Source organism: Chlorocebus sabaeus, chromosome 5 (genome assembly GCF_047675955.1).
Source record: "Chlorocebus sabaeus isolate Y175 chromosome 5, mChlSab1.0.hap1, whole genome shotgun sequence".
NCBI lineage: Eukaryota > Metazoa > Chordata > Mammalia > Primates > Cercopithecidae > Chlorocebus > Chlorocebus sabaeus.
In genome coordinates this window covers 3071534-3093268 of record NC_132908.1, presented here as the reverse complement: position 1 = coordinate 3093268, position 21735 = coordinate 3071534, and the positions used below count along the sequence as shown (strand labels likewise).

The 21735-nt window shown below is 53.5% G+C and overlaps 1 protein-coding gene across 12 annotated transcripts in view; it reads left to right on the top strand.

Moving 5' to 3' along the window:
- Window positions 1–15046, top strand: part of ZSCAN10 (zinc finger and SCAN domain containing 10) — a 28910-nt gene extending 13864 nt beyond the window's left edge. For 4 of the 12 annotated variants that reach the window (XM_073015090.1, XM_073015092.1, XM_073015091.1 and 1 more), the window contains 7 exons: window positions 51–223; window positions 7579–7700; window positions 10939–11401; window positions 11630–11897; window positions 12118–12182; window positions 12350–12407; window positions 13290–15046. In XM_073015090.1, coding sequence (XP_072871191.1) covers window positions 11006–11401; window positions 11630–11897; window positions 12118–12182; window positions 12350–12407; window positions 13290–14845 — 2343 coding nt within the window. In that variant the 5' untranslated portion in view covers window positions 51–223; window positions 7579–7700; window positions 10939–11005 and the 3' untranslated portion in view covers window positions 14846–15046. Of the gene's footprint in view, window positions 1–50; window positions 224–7574; window positions 7701–10938; window positions 11402–11629; window positions 11898–12117; window positions 12183–12349; window positions 12408–12664; window positions 12729–13289 lie in introns of those variants that run through there. The other 8 variants (XM_073015089.1, XM_073015087.1, XM_073015093.1 and 5 more) reach the window with 5 other exon arrangements.
- The last annotated feature ends 6689 nt before the right edge of the window (window positions 15047–21735 follow it).

The window sequence follows — 21735 nt, the reverse complement described above, 5'->3', positions numbered from 1 at the left end:
CTGACATGCAAATATTTTATGTTGTGTGTTTGTTTGTTTTTTCTTCTTAGAAACAGAGTCTTGATATTTGCTCAGTCTGGACTCCGACTTCTGGGCTCAAGTGAGCCAATGGCTCAGCCTCTCACGGAACTGGGACTACAGATGTGAGCCATTGCACCCAGCTTATGCTGGGAGTTATTCAGAATCATATGCTTTGGCACTACCTTGCAGTAAGAAAACTAAGGTGCTTAACCAGTTAGAAGGGCCTCACTCCTTATAGGGGTTTCAGAGCAGGGCCAAGATGGTCCTGAACAAGCCATGCTGGGACCACCTCCAGGACAAACCGTGGAGGTAGATTCAACACTCTCTCTCTTTTTGTGGCCTGTATAGGGACCAAAATACTTTCCCAGCGCTGTGCAGTCTTTGCAGCTGGAACATGGTTCTGTGTGTGTGTGTGTGTGTGTGTGTGTGTGTGTGTGTGTGTGTTTGAGACAGGGTCTGGCTCTGTCATCCAGACTGGAGTGCAGTGGTGTGATCATGGCTCACTGCAGCCTCAATCACCTGTGCTCAAGTGATCGTCCTGCCTCAGCCTCCTAAGTAGCTGGGACTACAGGCATGCACCACCATGTCCAGCTAATTTTAAAATATTTGTAGAGATCTCACTATGTTGCCCAGGCTGGTCTCAAACTCCTAGGCTCAAGTGATCTTTCCACCTCAGCCTCCCAAAGTGCTGGGATTAGAGGTGTGAGCCACTGCACTGGCCTGGACTGTGGTTCTAAGTGTTCACCCTCCCAAATCCCAAATCAACAAAAATTCTACTGACTGGGAGTGACCTACCTTCTGGGCAGGTCTTTTTTTTTTTGAGACAGAGTCTCGTTCTGTCACCAGGCTGGAGTGCCGTGGTGCCATCTCAGCTCACTACTATCTCCGCCTCCTGGGTTCAAGCAATTCTTCTGCCTCAGCCTCCCGAGCAGCTGTGACTACAGGCGCCCGCCACCACGCCCAGCTAATTTCTGTATTTTTAGTAGAGACAGGGGTTTCACCATGTTGGCCAGGCTGGTCTTGAACTCCTGGCCTCAGATCATCCGCCTGCCTTGGCCTCTCAAAGTGCTGGGATTACAAGAGTGAGCCACCGTGCCCGACCTTCCCGGGCCTTTAAAATAATAAATTTGCTGCAAATCAAGCTGCCCCGGCTCATTTTCTCCCTTCCCCGGTGTCCCCCGGGGCTCCTTCCTCATTTCCCATCTCCCCTTCTTCCTTGCAGAGGTTTTGGACTCCTAATAATTTCAGCAAGCAGCTGTGTTCTCCTAAGAGACCCCAGTGCCCTGCACTTTGCCTATTGTTATTCTTCCTCCGCCCTCCAGCAGCCACAATAGTCTTTCCCCGCAGGAAACACCACAACTCTGAGGTCCCAGAACCGCCCCAAAGCCACAGATGGCTATTGAGTGCTTTAAATGGGGTGAGGCGGAGCTCAGATGTGCTCTTACTGTAAAATGCACACTGGATTTTGAAGACTTTTATGAGAAAAAAGAATGTGCAGCAAGTCATTAACAATTTTCTGTGTTTGTTGAAATAATAACATTTTGGATATAACGAGTTAACTAAATCGTATTATTAAAATTAATTGCTGGCCGGGCGCGGTGGCTCAGGCCTGTAATCCCAGCACTTTGGGAGGCCGGGGCAGGCAGATCAACTGAGGTTGGGAGTTCGCGACCAGCCTGACCAATATGGAGAAACCCCTGTCTCTACTAAAAATACAAAATTAGTCAGGTGTGGTGGTGCATGCCTGTAATCCCAGCTACTCGGGAGGCTGAGGCAGGAGAATTGTTTGAACCCAGGAGGTGGAGGTTGTGGTGAGCCGAGATTGGGCCATCGCACTCCAGCCTGGGCAACAAGAGCGAAAATCCGTCTCAAAAAAAAAAAAAAATTAATCGCACGTGTTTCCTTTTACCTCTTTAATGGTGGCTACCAGAAAATTTAAAATTGTGGCTGTGGGTGGCACCACACTTCTCTTGGAGGACACTACTCCAAAGGTTCCCCCTCCCACTCCGCACACTTCACCCCAACTGTGTAGGGAGCACACTCTCTTTAGCGCCCCCTAGTTTCAGGTACGGATTCATACAGGTACGGATTCATACACGTTTATTACCTTTAAGGTCTCAGTGCTTTTGCAAACCTCTTCTGCAACCCTCTCCTGCAATTCATCTGGCAGGTAGGATCATCGTTCATGCATTACAGAGGAGGCAGTGATGGTTTTCAAATGAAAAGTGAGTTCGCCAAGGACACATGCAGCAGGGCTGTGGAGGGCCTAGGGCTGGAAGCTCAGTCTGTCTACTTTTTCCATCCCTCGTTTATTTCCAGAGCTGTTCCTACACCTGAAAAGCGCCACTCCCCCTGCACACCCTGGCAGACGACCAGATTAGATGTCACTGGCAGCCCAAACATCAACAGACACCCAGCATCTTTCTGAAGCGACCATAAGCTATTCGAGGAAACATGCACAGGGTCCTGCTTGTCACGGTCTTGTCCCCAATGCCCAGGGCAGTGAGAGCAGCTCTGCCCGGAGGCCAGTCCCTGAGGCTCCCTCGGTGGCCTCAGAACTCCGAGTACACACGTGCAGTCCTTACCTCCCAAAGATAAAACCTCCCACTCTGCTCTTCACCTATTTCAGACTGCTGTCCCATATATGGTCACCAGAGACATGAGAACAACTACAGATAGCCCCAAACTGAAAACTGCCCACTGTCTACCCATAGTAGAATGAATAACTGATATAATGAGGAAAATCATTCAGCAATGAGAGGGAAAGAACGCTCGATGGCATGGAGTCCCAGCTGTAGACCCAGCTCCTTGGTAGACCAAGGTGGGAGGATCACTTGAACCCAGGAGTTTGAGTCCAGCCTGGGAGATATAGCAAGACCTTGTCTCTAACAAAATAAAATAAAATAAGTGGAATTGGGAGAATTACAATTTTAAAAGAAAAATTTTTAGTAGAGATGGGGTTTCACCATGTTGTCCAGGCTAGTCTTGACCTCCTGACCTCAGTTGATCAAAGAGGGTGAGTGCAGTGGCTCATGCCTGTAATCCCAGCACTTTGGGAGGCCAAGGCAGGTGGATCACCTGAGGTCAGGAGTTCAAGACTAGCCTGGCCAGCATGGTGAAACCCCATCTCTACAAAAAATACAAAAAAAAAAAAAAATTAACTGGATGTGATGAGAGAGTCTCCACGCCTCTCGCTTCCGAGCCTCTAGTGGTTGCCTGGGCCCGCGAAGGCCACACCCGCTCCGGCGCTACAGCACCCCACCCCGCCCCGGACACGCCCCCTCCGGCCCTACAGAACCCCGCCCCGCCCCTTGGCCTTTGGGCCCACTTCCCTGGGGGCGGGTTTTTCTGACCCTGCCACTGGACAAACTATGGTGTGGGAGGAGCCCGCGACTGGAAGCGCGAGGCGCTGGACGCGGGGAATGCAGAGCAGACCAAGGAGAAAGACCGTCGTGCGCAGGGAGCACTAGACAACTGAAATAAGAACAGGATGAGCTCAGATGTTAAGTGCAGGAAAACAAAGACCCGGCAGATGAGCCAGTCAGGCGGGTCCAGGCCCCAACGGACCGAGGGGTCTAGGCCGGGGAAACGGCCAACACCTGAGAGGTGGTCATGACTCCCCGGGGGCTCTGAACGCTCAGTAAGGCACCAGCTGCAGCCAAGGGCACAACCCAAGAAGGCACTTTAAGCACAGGGAAGGAATTGGTTTGGGCCCAAACGCTGTTGGTGAGGTCACTTCCCTCCTGGGGAGCCCTTGCTTCGTCATCGGTAAAGTTGGGACAAAACCACCTGGCAGGACTTGGGAGGACCTTAGGTGACCATGTAGATGGAGCAGCCTCTGCCCCATCACATCCTCCTGTTCCATTTTTTCCTAGCACCGTCACTACCCCTTTGCCCTAAAATGTAAGACCCTGAGAGCAGGGCCTTATTCCTCCAGTTTCTCTCTGGGTCCTTAGCCCCTGCTTTGTAACAGTGCCTGGCACACAGGAGGCCATTGCAAAGAGTGGTCAAGTGAATGAAAAGCCTAGCAAAGAAACCAGCACACTGTGGGCATTTAAAAATGGCAGCTCTTAGCCCAAAAGAAAGATGGGCAGACCTGCAAGGGGCACCAGGCCAGTCTTCATTTGGGAGGTGGTAGTTCTGGCTTGGGGGATGGTTACACTCTCAACATGCTGGGATTGAAATCTGGATTTCTCACTTTGTCTTCATGTCCCTGGCCCCGCCCTCTTCCCATCCCGCTCCCAAACTGGGAGCTTAAGGGTTAACTCTAGGAAGCCCCTCATCACCTGGATGGGATGGGACTGGGGCAAGGAACTTCCTGTTCCATTTTCCCAGAGCCCTTCCCTAGGCTGGCGGAGGCTGGCTTTGGCCCTGGAGTCCTCAGAGAACCCCCCTAGCATCTCTGCCTGTGTAGTGGGGACTCCGAGTGGTGAGTTGGAGGGAGGCCGGGGTGCAGGCTGCCAGAACGGGTGCTAGGAGTTCACAGCAGCTTGGAGAGAGCAGGGGAGGCTCCAGGCCTTGGTGCTGGGTGGGGGCTGGAAGAGCCTTGGGAGGATGTAGAGGGTCTGCTGGGGAGCCTTGTGTCAGCCAGCTTGGTGGACCTGTTGCGAGGGGGGCGTTGGGGAGGAGGGAGATTGCAGAACTTCCTGTGACATTGAAGAAGGCTGGCTTCACATGCTCCCAGGTGGACTGATGGGCCTTGTCCACTCAGCCCAGCACGCAGAGGGAAGCCCACCAACAAACAAGAAATCAGGCAGCTGCCAACTGTGTCCAGGGAGAAAGGGGGTGTTCCCGGCCGCGGACCCCACCTTTGCCCCCTTCCCCAACTCTGGGCTCTCACATGACCTGGATGGGTCTCGTGGCAGCACCTCCACCCTGGGCTCCAAATTAAGCTGGTCAAATGTTGGATGGTGGCTGTAGAGCCTCCGCCTGCTTCCCTACCCAGCCCACCCCCAACAGAGGTGCATATTAACAGAGCTTTTGTCCTGGAGATCTGGGGGGAGGGAGAAATTCTCTGAAGCCAACTTGTCTCAAATTCCACCTCTTTGAAACCTTTTGGAGAGACCTCACCTGGAGATTCCGGCCTCCCTGTGTGGCTCGGCCTGAGGGCTGAAATTTGGAATCCTCTTATTTTTTTTCTGTTTCATGCTGTGATATTTCGGTTAAGGCTAGGAAAATGGCATAGAGCAGGTGGAGATCAGTTCCTTTTCTGTTTCAGAGCTTGGCACTGTGTTCTAGACCTACGTTCTCAGCCTAAAGCAAATCTTGGCTCCATCTGGTGTGACCCTGAGCATGTCACCAAGTGCAACTTTGCACTTCACAAAGGGAGAAATGATTGTTTAGTGCACGGGCTGGACCGGGATGAAATGAGCCTAATCGCTGGACGCTCAGTACCTGCCCGCTTCTCCTGCAGGGCAGTGGATGAGCAGTGATTGGTTTTCTTGTTATTTTGTGCATGCGACTAAAAACCAGTGAAACACAATCCCATTTTCTCTCTCCTCCCCCTCACTTTTTTTTTTTTTCTTTTCTTTTCTTTTTCTTTTTCTTTTTTTTTTTTTTTGAGACAGGGTCTTCCCCTTTTATCCAGGCTGGTGTGCAGTGGCGCGAACATGTCTCACTGCAGCTTTGACCTCCCGGGTTCAAGTGATCCTTCTGCCTCAGTCACCCAAAATGCTGGGATTATAGGCATGAGCCACCGCATCCGGCCTCACAACATCATTTTTCTGATCATTTATCACAGACCTTTTCTGCCCTAGACGTTGTTATGTTTTTTCCTTTCAGATGGCCAGAATCATTGCCATTTCCTAATTTCTGCTAATAGACATTGAAGTAACTTCAAGTGCTGGATGAACACTCATTGAACTAGTCACAGCTCCTACTCCCAGGCCAGGCAGAGAAATACACTCATCTGTGATTGAGGCACTGCATCGCCCTAGTGGGGAGAGACGGGTTGGGGGGGATGGGGGCTGCCTGGAGTGGATGCCAGAGGGCAGGAAAGCATAGTTCTGGCTCGGGGGTGGTTACACTCACACATGCAGGGGTTGAAATCTGGATTTCTCACTTTGTCTTCATTTATCTGGCCCCACCCTGTCCCCATCCGGCTCCCAAAGTGGGAGCTTAAGGGTTAACACTAGGAAGCATCTCAATACCTGGATGGGATGGGACTGGGGCAGGGAACTTCCCAGTTTTGTCGGAGTCCTTCCCCAGGTAGCTGAGGTTGGGAGATGGAGGGGAGATGGGGGGGCAGTGAGGGGCTTGGAAGATACTGTGTGTTTCCGGGAGGTTGGGAGAGATGGGTCATGTTCTAGCATCACCTCCCCCTTCTTCTCAGCGGCTAAGCTTAAAATCCCCCATTCTGTACCACAACACACACCCCACCTGAGAAGGAGGTTCAGAGAACCCTCAGGCTCATATTAAGTGGGTACACCGAACTGGCCAAGGCTCTCAACTAGGCCATCATTACCAGGGAGAGGCTGCCCAAGGCTGGGTTACCTTTTTTTTTTTTTTTTTTGAGACAGAGTCTCATTCTATCGCCCAGGCTGGAGTGTAGTGGCACAACCTCAGCTCACTGCAACCTCTGCCTCCTAGGTTCAAGCGATTCTCCCGCCCCAGTCTCCCGAGCAGCTGGGACCACAGATGCATGCCACCATGCCCGGATAATGTTTTTTTTTGAGATGGAGTCTCACTCTGTCACCCAGGCTGGAGTGCAGTGGTGTGATCTTGGCTCACTGCAACCTCCGCCTCCCAGGTTCAAGCAATTCTCCTCTCTCAGCCTCCTGAGTAGCTGGGGCTACAGGCGCATGCCACCACATCCAGCTAATTTTTGTAATTTTAGCAGAGACAAGGGTTTCACCATATTGGTCAGGCTCTCAAACTCCTGACCTCAGGTGATCCACCCACCTCGGCCACCCACAGTGCTGGGATTACAGGCCTGAGTCACTACACCTGGCCACTGGGTTACCTTTTTGCTGAGCCTTAGTGTCCTCGGCTATAGAATGGGTGATGGGTCCAACAGAACTATGAGTCACTGCTGCGGTGCCTGGTGTAATCAGCAGCAATGAGAACAGTAATAGCTCATGCTCATGGATGCCTACTGTGTGCCAGCTACTATGTGCTGGACAGTGCCCTGTGCCACTCAGGTGGGGGGAGTGGTGCTTCAGGCTTTCTTCACATCCCCCTACCTGGGGTGCCAACTGGGAGTGGAGAGTGGGAGGCTCTAGGAGAGAGCCCTGAGGCTAGAGAACAGGAAGGGCAGAAAGCAGAGGGCAGGAGCCTGGGTTTCCATGTCTATAAAATGACCCCTGTCTGAAATAAAATGTAAAAAGTGCCTCAGAGATCTAACAAAAATACGAGCCTGCTCCGCTCAGAAAAGCTTAAGTCATCCAGCCTCAATTAGTTGAGCAGGACTGAACTGAGTCCCCTGTGGGTGGCACTGGGCTACCAGACCAGGAAGGAGAAGCCCCACAGTCCTAGACTTGGGAGGAGGTTGGGGGAGGTTGTCAGTGCCCCCTGGTGACGATAAATGACTTATTTTACATTTTTTATTTTTTGAGACAGGAGCTCACACTGTCGCCTAGGCTGGAGTACAGTGTTGCAGTCACAGCTCACTCACCGCAGCCTCAACCTCCTGGGATCAAGCAATCTTGCCACCTCAGCCTTCCAAGTAGCTAGGACCACAGGTATACACAACCATGACTGGTTACAATTTTTTTTTTTTTTTTTTTTTTTTGAGACGGAGTCTGGCTCTGTCACCCAGGCTGGGGTGCAGTGGCGCGATCTCGGCTCACTACAAGCTCCACCTCCTGGGTTCACGCCACTCTCCTGCCTCAGCCTCCCGAGTAGCTGGGACCACAGGCACCCACCACCACACCTGGCTAATTTTTTGTATTTTTAGTAGAGACTGGGTTTCACCGTGTTAACCAGAATGATCTCGATCTCCTTACCTTGTGATCTGCTTGCCTCAGCCTCCCATAGTGCTGGGATTAACAGATGTGAGCCACCGCACCCGGCCCTACATTTTTAATTTTTTTAGAGATGGGAGTCTTGCCATGTTGCCCAGGGCTGGCCTTGAACTCCTGAGGCTCAAGTGATCCTCCTGCCTAGGCCTCCCAAAGTGCTGGGATAACAGGCGTGACTCCAGCCCCTCTAACCTTTTATTTTGAAAATTTGAAAACATCCAGAGAACTTGAAAGAGCAGTGAAATGAACATTAATATATGTATCTCATCGTCAGTCCATAAATGTGGCTGAGCCTTCAGGCCCCTTCTCCAAACTCTTCAGAGTTTCCTAAGAACGCAGCCATTTCCTATATATTGCAAGACTAGACTCTCATCTCAGAAATGGGTAGTCATATTATTATCGTCTGGTATCCATCCCCACCATACTCAAAATTTTCCAACTGGCCCCAGGATGTCTTTTAAAGCCTTTAAGAAAAATGAATGAGGATCCAATTTAGGTTCACCCACTTGGTTGTGAGGCTTCTTTGGGCTACTCTCCAATAGCGCCTCCTACAGGCACTTACTTTTTATGACACTGAGTAACTCAGGCCAATTTCTTTGAGAGATGGTCTGACTTGTTCCATATTCCCTGCAAGGCCCTAAACATTGGAAGTTGGATCTGAAGGCCACAATTAGGCCGGGCAGGGTGGTTCACGCTTGTAATCCCAGTACTTTGGGAGACCGAAGCGGGCGGATCACCTGAGGTCAAGAGTTCGAGACCAACCTGGCCAACATGGTGAAACCCCGTCTCTACTAAAAATACAAAATTAGTGGGGTGTGGTGGCGCATACCTGTAATCCCAGCTACTCGGGAAGCTGAGGGACGAGAATCACTGGAACCCGGGAGGCGGAGGTTGCAGTGAGCCGAGATCTTGCCGTTGCACTCCAGCCTGGGCAACAAGAGTGAAATTCTATCTCAAATAAATAAATAAATAAAGGCCAGTTGGATTGAGATTAGGCATTTTTGGGCTAGGCACAGTGGCTCACACCTGTAATCCCAACACTTTGAAAGGCTGAGGCAGGTGGATCACTTGAGCCCTGGCGTTTGAGACCAGCCTGGGCAACATAATGAGACCTCATCTCAACAAAAAATAAATAAAATTAGCCCAGCATGGTGATATGCAGCTGTAGTCCCAGCTGCTCGGGAGGCTGAGGCAGGAGGATCACTTGAGCCCAGGAGATCAAGGCTACAGTGAGCCGTGATTGTGCCACTGCACTGCAACCTGGGTGACAGAGTGAGACCCTGTCTTCAAAAAGTAAATAAATTACTTAATTAAATTAAAAATTAAATAGCCGGGCGCGGTGGCTCAAGCCTGTAATCCCAGCACTTTGGGAGGCCGAGACGGGCGGATCACGAGGTCAGGAGATCGAGACCATCCTGGCTAACACGGTGAAACCTCGTCTCTACTAAAAAATGCAAAAAACTAGTCAGGCGAGGTGGTGGGCGCCTGTAGTCCCAGCTACTTGGGAGGCTGAGGCAGGAGAATGGCGTGAACCCGGGAGGCGGAGCTTGCAGTGAGCTGAGATCCGGCCACTGCACTCCAGCCTGGGCGGCAGAGCAAGACTCCGTCTCAAAAAAATAAATAAATAAATAAAAAATAAAAAAATAAAAATAAATAAAATAAATAAAAATTAAATAAACAGGCTTGGTGCAGTGGTTCACACCTTAATCCCAGCGCTTTGGGAGACTGAGGTGGGCTGATCACTTGAGGTCAGGAGTTCAAGACCAGCCTGGCCAACATGGTGAAACTGTTGTGTCTACTAAAAATGCAAAAATGAGCTGGGCGTGGTGCCACAGGCCTGTAATCCCACTTACTGTAAACCCAGGCTGAGGAACGAGAATCGCTTGAACCTGGAAGGTGGAGGCTGCAGTGAGCTGAGATGCCGCTGCACTCCAGTCTGGGTGATATAGCAAGACTCCATATTAAAAAAAAAAAAAAAAAAGCTGTAAAACACAAACATTTTTGGCCAGGATCCCGTCTTGATGGTGCCACGTGCTCCCAGTGGCTACATCAGGAAGAAGGGAAGGGCAGATTGTTTCTCTTTCAGGGATGGTCACTTTAGTCACTTGGGAAAAGTGATGCAAATTTCTATTTTTTTTTTTTTTTTTTGAGACAGAGTCTCACTCTGTCGCCCAGGCTGGAGTGCAGTGGCGTGATCTCAGCTCACTACAAGCTCCACCTCCCTGGTTCACACCATTCTCCTGCTTCAGCCTCCCAAGTAGCTGAGACTACAGGCGCCCGCCACCAGGCCCGGCTAATTTTTTTTGTATTTTTAGTAGAGACAGGGTTTCACCGTGTTAGCCAGGATGGTCTCGATCTCCTGACCTCGTGATCCGCCTGCCTCGGCCTCCCAAAGTGCTGGGATTACAGGCGTGAGCCACCATGCCCGGCCTTTTTTTTGTTTGTTTTGAGACAGAGTCTAGCTCTGTTGCTCAGGCCAGAGTGCAGTGGCGTGATCTCGGTTCACTGCAAACTCCACCTCCTGGGTTCACACCATTCTCCTGCCTCAGCCTCCCCAGCAGCTGGGACTAAATTAGCTCAGCTAATTGTTTTGTATTTTTGGTAGAAACGGGGTTTCACTGTGTTGGCCAGGAAGGTCTAGATCCCCTGACCTTGTGATCTGCCCGCCTCGGCCTCCCGAAGTGCTGGGATTACAGGTGTGAGCCACTGCGCCCGGCCAAGTGATGCAAATTTCTAAATGCTTTAAGGAGGGATGATAATACAGAGCTGTCAGTTTTCTCTGGCCTTTGCTTTGTTGGTAACCCTGAGACCGGGGGCTGCCCTGCCCTCATGAACCATTACCCAGTGAGTAAAACTCTTCCTCTGGGTCTGCGTATTGAGTGTCTTTTAACGTGGATGACCTAGGTGTGCGACCAGCTTCCTCTCAGCAGATCCTAACCCAGGGTGTTCACCTTCGCAGGTGTGGGAAGAGAGGAGAGAGACCCGAGAGTGGGGCCGGCTATAGGGAGGCATCCCCACAGTGAAGGATGCTTGAAGAATCAATCTTGGCTGCCCTGGAGCAGGAGCAGCTGGGGGAAGTCAAGTTGGAGGAGGAGGAGGCTGCCAGCCCAGAGGACCCCAGGCGGCCAGAGTCCAGGCTGAGGCCCGAGGTGGCTCACCAGCTGTTCAGATGCTTCCAGTATCAGGAGGACATGGGGCCACGGGCATCCCTGAGCCGGCTCCGGGAGCTCTGCGGCCACTGGCTACGGCCGGCTCTGCACACCAAGAAGCAGATCCTGGAGCTGCTGGTGCTGGAGCAGTTCCTGAGTGTGCTGCCTCCGCACCTCCTGAGCCGCCTGCAGGGGCAGCCACTCAGGGATGGGGAGGAGGTGGTGCTGCTGCTGGAGGGCATCCACCGGGAGCCCAGCCACGCGGGGCCGCTGGTGAGAGGGTGGGGCAGTGGACTGAGCAGTATACAGATGATGGGGACTTAATCTCCCCAGTGAACAATCTCTGGAAACTCCACTTTCCCCCACCTGACCATTCCTTCTTCACCTCTTAACTCCTGCCCTGTCTGACTCTCACCTCGTTTCTGTCCCATGTCCCCTCGGAGTCAGAAGGACACAGGCTGCCACCCCGGGAGTCACTTAACTTGAATGTGTTTTGAACAGGATTTTAGTTGTAATGCTGGCAAGAGTTGTCCCCGTGCAGACATCACCTTGGAGGAAAAGGGGTGTGCTTCCCAGGTCCCCAGCCACAGCCCCAAGAAGGAATTGCCTGCAGAAGAACCTTCAGTGCTGGGCCCATCGGATGAGCCTCCCCCACCCCAGCCAAGGCCTGCCAAGCCTGCTGAGCTGGGACAGTGGAGACTTCCCCCAAGTTCAAAGCAGCCACTGAGCCTGGGGCCCCAGAAGACATTCCAGGCCCTGCAAGAAAGCAGTGAGGAGCCTGTGCCCTAGGAGGCCAAGGACTGGGTGTTGGGGAGCGGCCTGGATGTCTGGGGTGGGGAGAGAAGTGGGGACTCCCCAGGTGACCGGGACAGGAGAGCGCCAAGGTGTCTTCACAGGGCCCCGATGATGTAGTGCATGTCCTTGCAGCCACATGGCAGGCAGGGCTGCCTTCTAACAGTGTTTCCTCCCCTGTTCCCCAATGCTGTCAGGCCCCCAGGGCCCCTCACCATGGCCAGAGGAGAGTTCCGGAGATCAGGAGCTGGCAGCTGTGCTGGTGAGCTGGGCCGCACCCCAAGGTGTTCTCAAGCCCCAGGAACTTCCCTACCACTGTAGTTTTAGCAAATCCATACCTTCCCTGATTCAGTCCTGGGAAGTGTTTCATTCCCCACAGATTCCTGAGTCATGTTCCTCTCTCACCAAGGGTTTCTGCTCTTGATACAGGAGTCCCTGACCTTTGAGGATGTGCCAGAGAATAAGGCGTGGCCTGCACACCCCCTGGGTAAGCAACCCTTCCCTGGAGTAGTGACCACTGATGCCTCTTTCTTTTCTTTTTCTTTTCTTTTTTTTTTTTAAGAGATGGAGTCTCACTGTGTTGCCCAGGCTAGTCTCAACTCCCGGGCTCAAGCAATCCTCCCACCTTGGCCTCCCAAAATACTAGGATTACAGGCACGAGCCACCGTGACCGGCCAACACCGCTTCTTTGCCTGAAGTTCCAGACCCTACCTGACTTTTTGGCCTTTTTGTTTTTTGAAACAGGATGTTACTCGCCCAGACTGTGGCACAATCATGGCTCACTGCAGCCGGGAACTCCTGGGCTCAGGTAATCCTCCCACCTCAGCCTCCCGAGTAGCTGGGACTGCAGGTGTGTGCCACCATGCCCAGCTAACTTTTTGTTTTGAGGTCAAATAAAGGGGCACCCTTGTTTGACCTCTATCCTCTCTACCCACCTACCAGGTTTGTTTGTTTGTTTGTTTTGAGACGGAGTCTCACTCTGTCGCCTAGGCTGGAGTGCAGTGGCACCATCTCGGCTCACTGCAACCTCCGCCTCCCAGGTTCAAGTGATTCTCTTGCCTTAGCCTCCCGAGTGGCTGGGACCACAGGTGCACGCCACTACACCCAGCTAATTTTTTATTTTTTGTAGAGACGGGGCTTCACCATGTTGGCTGGGCTGGTCTCGAACTCACTCCTGACTTCAAGTGATCCACCCGCCTCGGCCTCCCAAAGTGCTGAAATTACAGGCGTGAACCACCGTGCCTGGCCTTTCACCCACCAGCTTTGCAGGATCCTGGGTTTCTTTCCACTTCCAGGACAATCAGGTTCTGGTGATTGATAGGGGCCCTGGGAATAGGCCTGACCATCTCTGTTTTCTCTTGTTTCCCAGGATTTGGAAGCAGAACCCCAGACAAGGAGGAATTTAAACAAGAAGAGCCCAAAGGGGCTCCCTGGCCCACTGCCATCTTAGCAGAGTCTCAGACAGATAGTTCTGGGGTGCCGGAAGAGCCTTGCATCCAGACGCTCGGACGGGGCGCCGCGGCGAGTGGCCCTGGTGGAGATGGGTCCCTTCTTGGCGGCAGTGAAATTTTGGAGGTCAAAGTGGCTGAGGGCGTCCCCGAGCCCAATCCGGAGCTGCAGTTCATCTGCGCAGACTGCGGGGTGAGCTTCCCGCAGCTGTCTCGCCTGAAGGCGCACCAGCTGCGCTCGCACCCTGCTGGGCGCTCCTTTCTGTGCCTTTGCTGCGGGAAGAGCTTCGGCCGCAGCTCCATTCTCAAGCTGCACATGCGCACTCACACGGACGAGCGGCCGCACGCCTGCCACCTGTGTGGCCACCGCTTCCGCCAGAGCTCGCACCTGAGCAAGCACCTACTGACCCACTCCTCTGAGCCAGCCTTCCTGTGCGCCGAGTGCGGCAGTGGCTTCCAGCGCCGCGCCAGCCTTGTGCAGCACCTGCTGGCGCACGCCCAGGACCAGAAGCCTCCCTGCGCTCCTGAGAGCAAAGCCGAAGCGCCACCGCTGACCGAAGTCCTGTGCTCCCACTGCGGCCAGACCTTCCAGCGCCGCTCCAGCCTTAAGCGCCACCTGCGGATCCACGCCAGGGACAAGGACCACCGGTCCTCCGAAGGCTCCGGCAGCCGCCGCCGGGACTCCGACCGGAGGCCCTTCGTGTGCAGCGACTGCGGCAAGGCCTTCCGGCGCAGCGAGCACCTGGTGGCCCACCGGAGGGTGCACACAGGCGAGCGGCCCTTCTCCTGCCAGGCTTGCGGCCGCAGCTTCACACAGAGCTCGCAGCTGGTCAGCCACCAACGGGTGCACACGGGCGAGAAGCCCTACGCCTGTCCGCAGTGTGGGAAGCGCTTCGTGCGCCGGGCCAGCCTTGCCCGCCACCTGCTGACCCATGGTGGCCCTCGGCCCCACCTCTGCACCCAGTGCGGGAAGAGTTTCGGCCAGACCCAGGATCTAGCCCGCCACCAGCGCAGCCACACTGGCGAGAAGCCCTGCCGCTGCAGCGAGTGCGGCGAGGGCTTCAGCCAGAGCGCCCACCTGGCGCGCCACCAGCGCATCCACACAGGGGAAAAGCCCCACGCCTGCGACACCTGCGGCCACCGTTTCCGCAATAGCTCCAACCTGGCCCGCCACCGCCGCAGCCACACGGGCGAGCGGCCCTACAGCTGTCAGACGTGCGGTCGCAGCTTCCGGCGCAACGCGCATCTGCGGCGGCACCTGGCTACCCATGTGGAGCCAGGGCAGGAGCAGGCCGAGCCCCCGCAGGAGTGCGTGGAGTGTGGCAAGAGCTTCAGCCGCAGCTGCAATCTGCTGCGACACCTACTGGTGCACACGGGCGCCAGGCCCTACTCCTGCACGCAATGTGGCCGCAGCTTCAGCCGCAACTCCCACCTGCTGCGCCACCTGCGCACCCACGCCCGCGAGACGCTATACTAGCTTGGCCCGCCTTCCGCCAGCCGTGCCCTGCGCCACCTACCCGGGGTCCTCCACAGCGGAGGCCTGCAGGAATGTCCTTTCCTACCACACCCCACTTCCCTCTCCTTCCACTTTCATGGCTGTCCTTCCCTGCCCGAGGCATTGCTTTCCGGCCTCTGCAATGTAATTAAAACGCCCGAAGTAAAATGGCCTTCTCCAAAATGGCCCCTCTTTATTTCTTTACAAGTCCACCAAAATTCGAACTGTCAGCTGTCCCTCTGGGGCACAGGGACACAGCTGCACCTCTGGAGCAGGCTGCCTGGAAGCAGTTGGGGGGAGAGTGTTGCCACCCGAAGTGGGAGAGAAGGGGGAGATGTCAGCCTTTACAGCCAGCTGTGGGGAGGGCCAAGGAATCTGACCCTGGAATGTTTTCTCCTCTGGAGTCTGCCCTTGATCTGTGCTGTGCAGTAAGTACTCACTAGTCACATAAGACTCCTTGACTTGGCTCAGCGTGGTGCCCATGCTCCCAGCACTTTGAGAGGCCGAGGCAGGTGGATCACCTGAGGTCAGGAGTTCAAGACCAGCCTGATCAACATGGTGAAACCCCTGTCTCTACAAAAAATACAAAAATTAGCTGGGCGTGGTGGTGTGTGCCTGTAGTCCCAGCATCCTGGGAGACTGAAACAGGAGAATTGCTTGAACACGGGAGGCAGAGGTTGCAGTGAGCCTAGATCATGCCATTGCACTCCAGCCTGGGCAACAGAGTGAGACTATGTCACCAGATGTTGCAGGAGAAATTCTTCTCGTGGAAGACCCCAGGAAAGGACATTTCAAGGAGGAGGGATCAGTCAACTGAGAGATGGAGGGTGAAGAGTTGGGAGAGGCCACCTTTGAAGCACGGGAAGCCCTCCTGATATATTGAGTGCCTACTGTGTGCCAGGGAAGGTGCTGCGTTATTGAGGGGAATAAGGGAAAGGCAGCCTGAGAAGGATGTGGGAGGGGTGGCCCAGGCAGAGGGAGTAGCAGGAAGCTAGGCCTGGGGAAGGGAGGAGCCCCAGATGCAGCTGGACAGCATCTGTCCCGGAGGGGGACAAAAAAGCTCCCTATGCCTGGAGCCTGACAGGTCAGCCCTGGGCTCATGTGCAATGGGAGACCTGCAGAGGGCTCAGGAAGGGAGGGATTTCTTCTCTAGTAATAAAATCACTTCAGCTTTGGCTACTGCATGGAAATGGCTTGAGAGAGGCAAGACCAGGAACACCAGCTAGGAGGCGGCGACTGCTGTCCAGGCTGGGGGTGACAGAGTGCCTGGGGACCACAGCACAGCAGGAGGGATTCCTAGGTAAGAGGAAGCCAAGGGGGACATAAGGGGTGAGTCAAGGGGGACACGGAGTCACTGGAGAGGTTGGGGAAATGGTAGAAAGAACTTGAGCAGCTGGGCGCGGTGGCTCACACCTATAATGCCAGCACTTTGGGAGGTCGAGGTGGGTGGATCACCTGAGGCCAGGAGTTAGAGACCAGCCTGGCCAACATGGAGAAACTGTGTCTGTACTAAAAATACAAAATTAGCCGGACGTGGTGACATACGCCTGTAATCCCAGCTACTTGGGAGGCTGAGGCAGGAGAATTGCTTGAACCCAGGAGGCAGAGATTGTGCCATTGCACTCCAGCCTGGGCAACAAGAGTGAAACTCTGTCTCAGAAAAACAAAACAAAAAACTTGAAAAGTGGTGGACAGGAGATCCCAGCATGTGGCACAGGGTAAGGAGAGGCGGGGCCAGGGTCGGGCCAAAGGCAGCCCCTCAGAGCTGGGGTCTCAGGCCAGAGACAGTCCTTCCAGGATAAAGGGACATCAGAGGTTTCTGCAGGATGCGGAGGAGGAAAGCCTGTGGGGCCCTTTGAGGCTCTGCAGAGAGAACTCTGGATCCAGCTGCCTCCTTCCTCAGGAAGGCTGGGGGCAGCAGGGCCCAGAGAGCCTGGCGACACCTTTCCTTCCCCCTGGTCACCTCCCTCAGCCCTGCAGGAGCTGCTGGGACAGGGGCTGGAAGCAAGCAGGGCCCCTCAGAGTGACCAGGGCCACCAAAGGTGACTGTCAGGGTCGCTGTCCAGCTGTTTCCCTGGCTGGGCTCTAGGTTGGAGCCAAGGAGGGCTTGCTCCGAAACTCAAGAGTGCATCCAATGCTCTGAAAGGGCAGACTAGGGAGGGGCATACTGACCTCCAGTCCCCAAGCCCCCCATACCCTTGAGCACACCCCAGTGTCCCTCCCAGACCGCGGGCTCAGCCCTAGGAGAGCTGGTCAGGGAGCCTCCCTGTGGGTGTTTGCTTCTCCCCAAGCCGTGGCCCATTTCCCCTTCCTCCTTCCTCCTCAGCCCAAAGGCAAGAGTCATGGAACTCCAGGATAGGACGGGACAGAACAGGACAGGGCCCCCAACCCCATCTTTATCTCACCAGCTGCTGCTGGCTGCCAAGCCTCCCCTGAATGGGGTAGGCTGGTCTGTGTGAGTAAGCAGAGGCAGGAAGTGGAGGACGACGGGAGCCTCTGCAGGGCCATTTGAGCGTGGCCTCCGAAATGGTAAGAAGTGCCCTCCCAGTCGTTCCTCCTGGCTGCCCCGGGCTCTGCAACTTCAGGGTGCTGAGGCCTCAGGCCCAGAGATCTGACTCCTGCCTTCTTGCCTCTCCCCTGAAACCAGGGCCTGGTGGGGGACTCCGGAGTCCCCTCTGCCCCAGCCCCTGGGGCCCTTGATCTTGGGAGAAAACCAAGGAAAGTTTGTGGCCCCGGCCCTGCCCAGGGGATGAGGATGGAAGAGGGAGTCATGACAAGAAAGATGTGGGGGCCAAAGTCCCCTCACGCCGGAGGCCCAGGGGTGGCGATCAGGGAGCAGTTCTGTGCTTCCAGCTCTGTGATCAAGGATACACCAGGCTGAAATCCTCTAGTCCTCAACCAACCCACTAGGGCACGGAGACCCATGCACCATTATCAATAAGAAAGTCAGGGGCCTGGCCTTGCTCTTCCACATCTAGAACCTGGGTAGGTCCATCGGAGCCACAGTCTCTGCTGTCACTACTGGGCCGCCTGCCTCCCTATCAGAGAAGCCTAGAGATAGGCACCTGATTCTATTTAAGCAACTGTTATTTTACTTTATTGTTTTCAGGGGAAAGTATGAGTGCAGTCCCCCACTACCACAAATTATGCAGCCGGGTGTCCCACACTTGGGGAAATCACAGGGGTCAGCACATCCAGGGTGCAATTGAGACGGTTTAGCTCTGTGTGCCACCCAAATATCATCTGGAATTGTAATCCCCACATGTCAAGGGAAGGAAGTGGTAGGAGTGATTGGATCAGGGGGGCACTTCCCACCATGCTGTTCTGGTGAAAGCGAGTGAGTTCTCACGAGATCTGACGCTTTTCTCGTTTGTTTTGCTTTGTTTTGTTTTGTTTTGTTTTGAGATGGAGTTTCATTCTTGTTGCTCAAGCTAGAGAGCAATCGTGCAATCTCTGCTCACCACAACCTCCACCTCCTGGGTTCAAGCGATTCTCCGCCTCAGCCCCTCTAGTAGTGGAGATTACAGGTGTACGCCACCACTCCCAGCTAATTTTTATATTTTTAGTAGAGACGGGGTTTCACCCATTGGCACAGGCCGCAGAGCTCCCTGGAGGATGTACTGTGCCTCACATTTGGGGTGGGGCAGTGGTAGAGAATGAGAGGTCAGAGGGAACCCAGGAAAGGAGGAAGAGACACCCGGACCCACACAGGCCCTACTCTTGGGCCTGCCCAGCTGAGCCAGCCTCTGAGAGGATCATTCTCTGAGTCATTTCCAGGAGAGCCCTGCCCCACCCCTGCCCCGGGCTTTCTGGGCTGTGAGGGGCTCCTGGGACAGGTGCTCCCTCTCATCTGCACCCCTGCCATTCTCCAGCGCCCCCGACAGATGTGACCTCCAGCGCCTCCAGTGACACTCTCACCCCATCACTATCCTCCTGCCACTGGGCGTCCCTGACTGAGCCCTGACACACAGGCACCTCAGGAAATACTGAGGGCACCCGCACCCTTACGGTCTGTTTTCAGACATGCCCACAAAACACACGCAGCCTCTCACTCACCTTCATGAAGCACATGGCGGCCAAAAGTTCCAGGAGCCAGGGCCCGCTGGCGAGGAACAGGTGTGAGGAAAAGTGTCTCAGAGAAGCACCCTTCTCCCTAGAGGGTCCTCACCTTCAGAAACCCCAACTCCCCACCTGAGATGACACAGCTCCACTGAGACAGTCACCTTCTACACCCAGTCTTCCTGGCACAAAGACACAGCTGGTTTCATGGGGGAAGTGGGGAGTAGTGGGCGGAGCCTCTTCCAGGGCAGGAGAGAAGGAGGCCACTCCTGCACCAGCTAAGTCATGCTCTAGGCTTCAGCTCCAAGAGACTGTCTCTCCATGCCCCCCAATCGTAGACCCTCCATGACTCTCACAAAGGCCACCATCCGAAAGCATCTTGGGATCCATCCAGACTGTACCTTGTTTTTATAGCTTTACGGTGATGCAATTCACAAGCAAAGCAATTCACTCACTGACCTGTGCAATTTAAAGCACAGAACTGTGCAGCTATCACCACAACCCATTTTAGAACATTTTCATCACTTCTAAGAGAAATTCTGCCCCTCTGAGACATCACCACCAGTCCTCATTTCCCTGGACAACCACTCATCTACTTTCTTTTACTTTTTCTTTTTTTTCTTAGACAGAGTCTCCCTCTGTTGTCTAGGCTGGAGTGCAGTGGCACGATTTCGACTCACTGCAACCTCTGCCTCCCGGGTTCAAGCAATTCTCCTGACTCAGCCTCCCGAGTAGCTGGGATTATAGGCACATGCCACAACCACCAGCTAAGTTTTGTACTTTTGGTAGAGACGGGGTTTCACCGTGTTGCCAAGGAGTCTCGAACTCCTGACCTCAAGTGATCTGCCTGCCTCGGTCTCCCAAAGTGCTGAGATTACAGGTGTGAGCCACTGAGTCCAGCCTCATCTGCTTTCTCACTCAGTGGATGCGTCTCCCCCACACATTTCCTGTAAGTAGTATTACACACTAGGTGACCTTCTGTGTCTAGTGTCTTTCCCTGAGCATCGTGTTCTTGAGGTTCATCTGTGTTGTAACATGGATCAGTCCTTCATTCCTTTTTTCTGGCTGCATAATATTCTACTGTGTGGATAGACCACAAGCGGTTTCTCCATTTACCCGTCAAAGGATACTTGGGTTCTTTCCACTTTTTGGCTGTGCTGAATAATGCTACTGTGAACATTCACGCACAAGTTTCTGTGCAGACATATGTTTTCACTTCTCTTGGATATGTATGAAGGAGAAGAATAGCTGGGTTACATGGTAAATGTGTTTTTATCCTTTTGAGGAACAGCCAGACCATTTTTCTTTTTTTTTTTTGAGACGGAGTCTCACTCTGTCGCCCAGGCTGGAGTGCAGTGGCCGGATCTCAGCTCACTGCAAGCTCCGCCTCCCGGGTTCACGCCATTCTCCTGCCTCAGCCTCCCGAGTAGCTGGGACTACAGGCGCCCGCCACCTCGCCTGGCTAGTTTTTTTTTTGTATTTTTTAGTAGGGACGGGGTTTCACCATGTTAGCCAGGATGGTCTCGATCTCCTGACCTCGTGATCCGCCCATCTCAGCCTCCCAAAGTGCTGGGATTACAGGCTTGAGCCATCGCGCCCGGCCAACCAGACCATTTTTCAAAATGTCTGTCATTTTACATTCCCAGCAGCAGTGTGCGAGGGTTCCTGTTTCTCCACATCCTCAGAAACATTTGTTATGCTCTGGGTCTTTTTAATTCTAGCTATCTTAGTGGGCTGAAATGGTATCATGTGACAATTTTTTTTTTTTTTTTTTTTTTTTGATACAGTCTCGCTTGGTCGCCCAGGCTGGTGTGCCATGGCGTGATCTCGGCTCACTGCAACCTCCAACTCCCGAGTTCAAGTGATTTTCCTGCCTCAGCCTCCCAAGTAACTGGGATTACAGGCATGCGCCACCACACCCGGCTAATTTTTGTATTTTTAGTAGAGACGGGGTTTCACCATATTGGCCAGTTGGTCTAAAACTCTCGACCTCAAGTGACACCTGCCTCTCAAACGACTGCATCAGCCTCCCAAAGTGCTTGGATTACAGGTGTGAGCCACCGCACCTGGCCTTTTTTTTTTTTTTTTTGAGACAGATCTGTTGCCCAGGGTGGAGCGCAGTGGTGTGATCACAGCTCATCATTGCCAAGACTTCTCGCCTTCAAGTGATTCTCTCCTCTTAGCCTTCTGAGTAGCTGGGACTACAGACACGAGCTGCCACCATGCCCGGCTAATTTTTGGATTATTTTGTAGAGACAAGGTCTCACTATGTTGCCCAGACTGGTCTTGAAATCTTGGGCTCCAGCCATTCTCCTACTTTGACCTCCCAAAGTGTTTGGATTATAGGCATGAGCCACTGCGCCCAGCCTCTTTCCAACTTTCCGGATGATGTCCTTTGAAGCACAAAAGTTTGAAATTTTGATTATGAGACCATTTAAAAAATAAAAATAATTGCTTTGACATGACATTTTTGTGTAGCAGTTATAAAATTTTAAAGGCTCTGGAAGTCTACATGGAGCCATGAGGCAGTCTCAATTCCACAGTGGCCGACTGTCCTCCAGGTGCCCCATAACCAACTTTTGGGTTCCTCTCTACTTCTTCTCCCACTCTTCTTTCTTCTTTTTCTTCTTCTTATTTTTATTTTATTTTATTATTTTATTTTTTTGAGACGGAGTCTCGCTCTGTTGCCCAGGCTGGAGTGCAGTCATGAGATCTTGGCTCACTGCAACCTCCCTCTCCCAGGTTCAAGAGATTCTCCTGTCTCAGCCTCCTTAATAGCTGGGATTACAGACATGCACCACCATGCCTGGTTA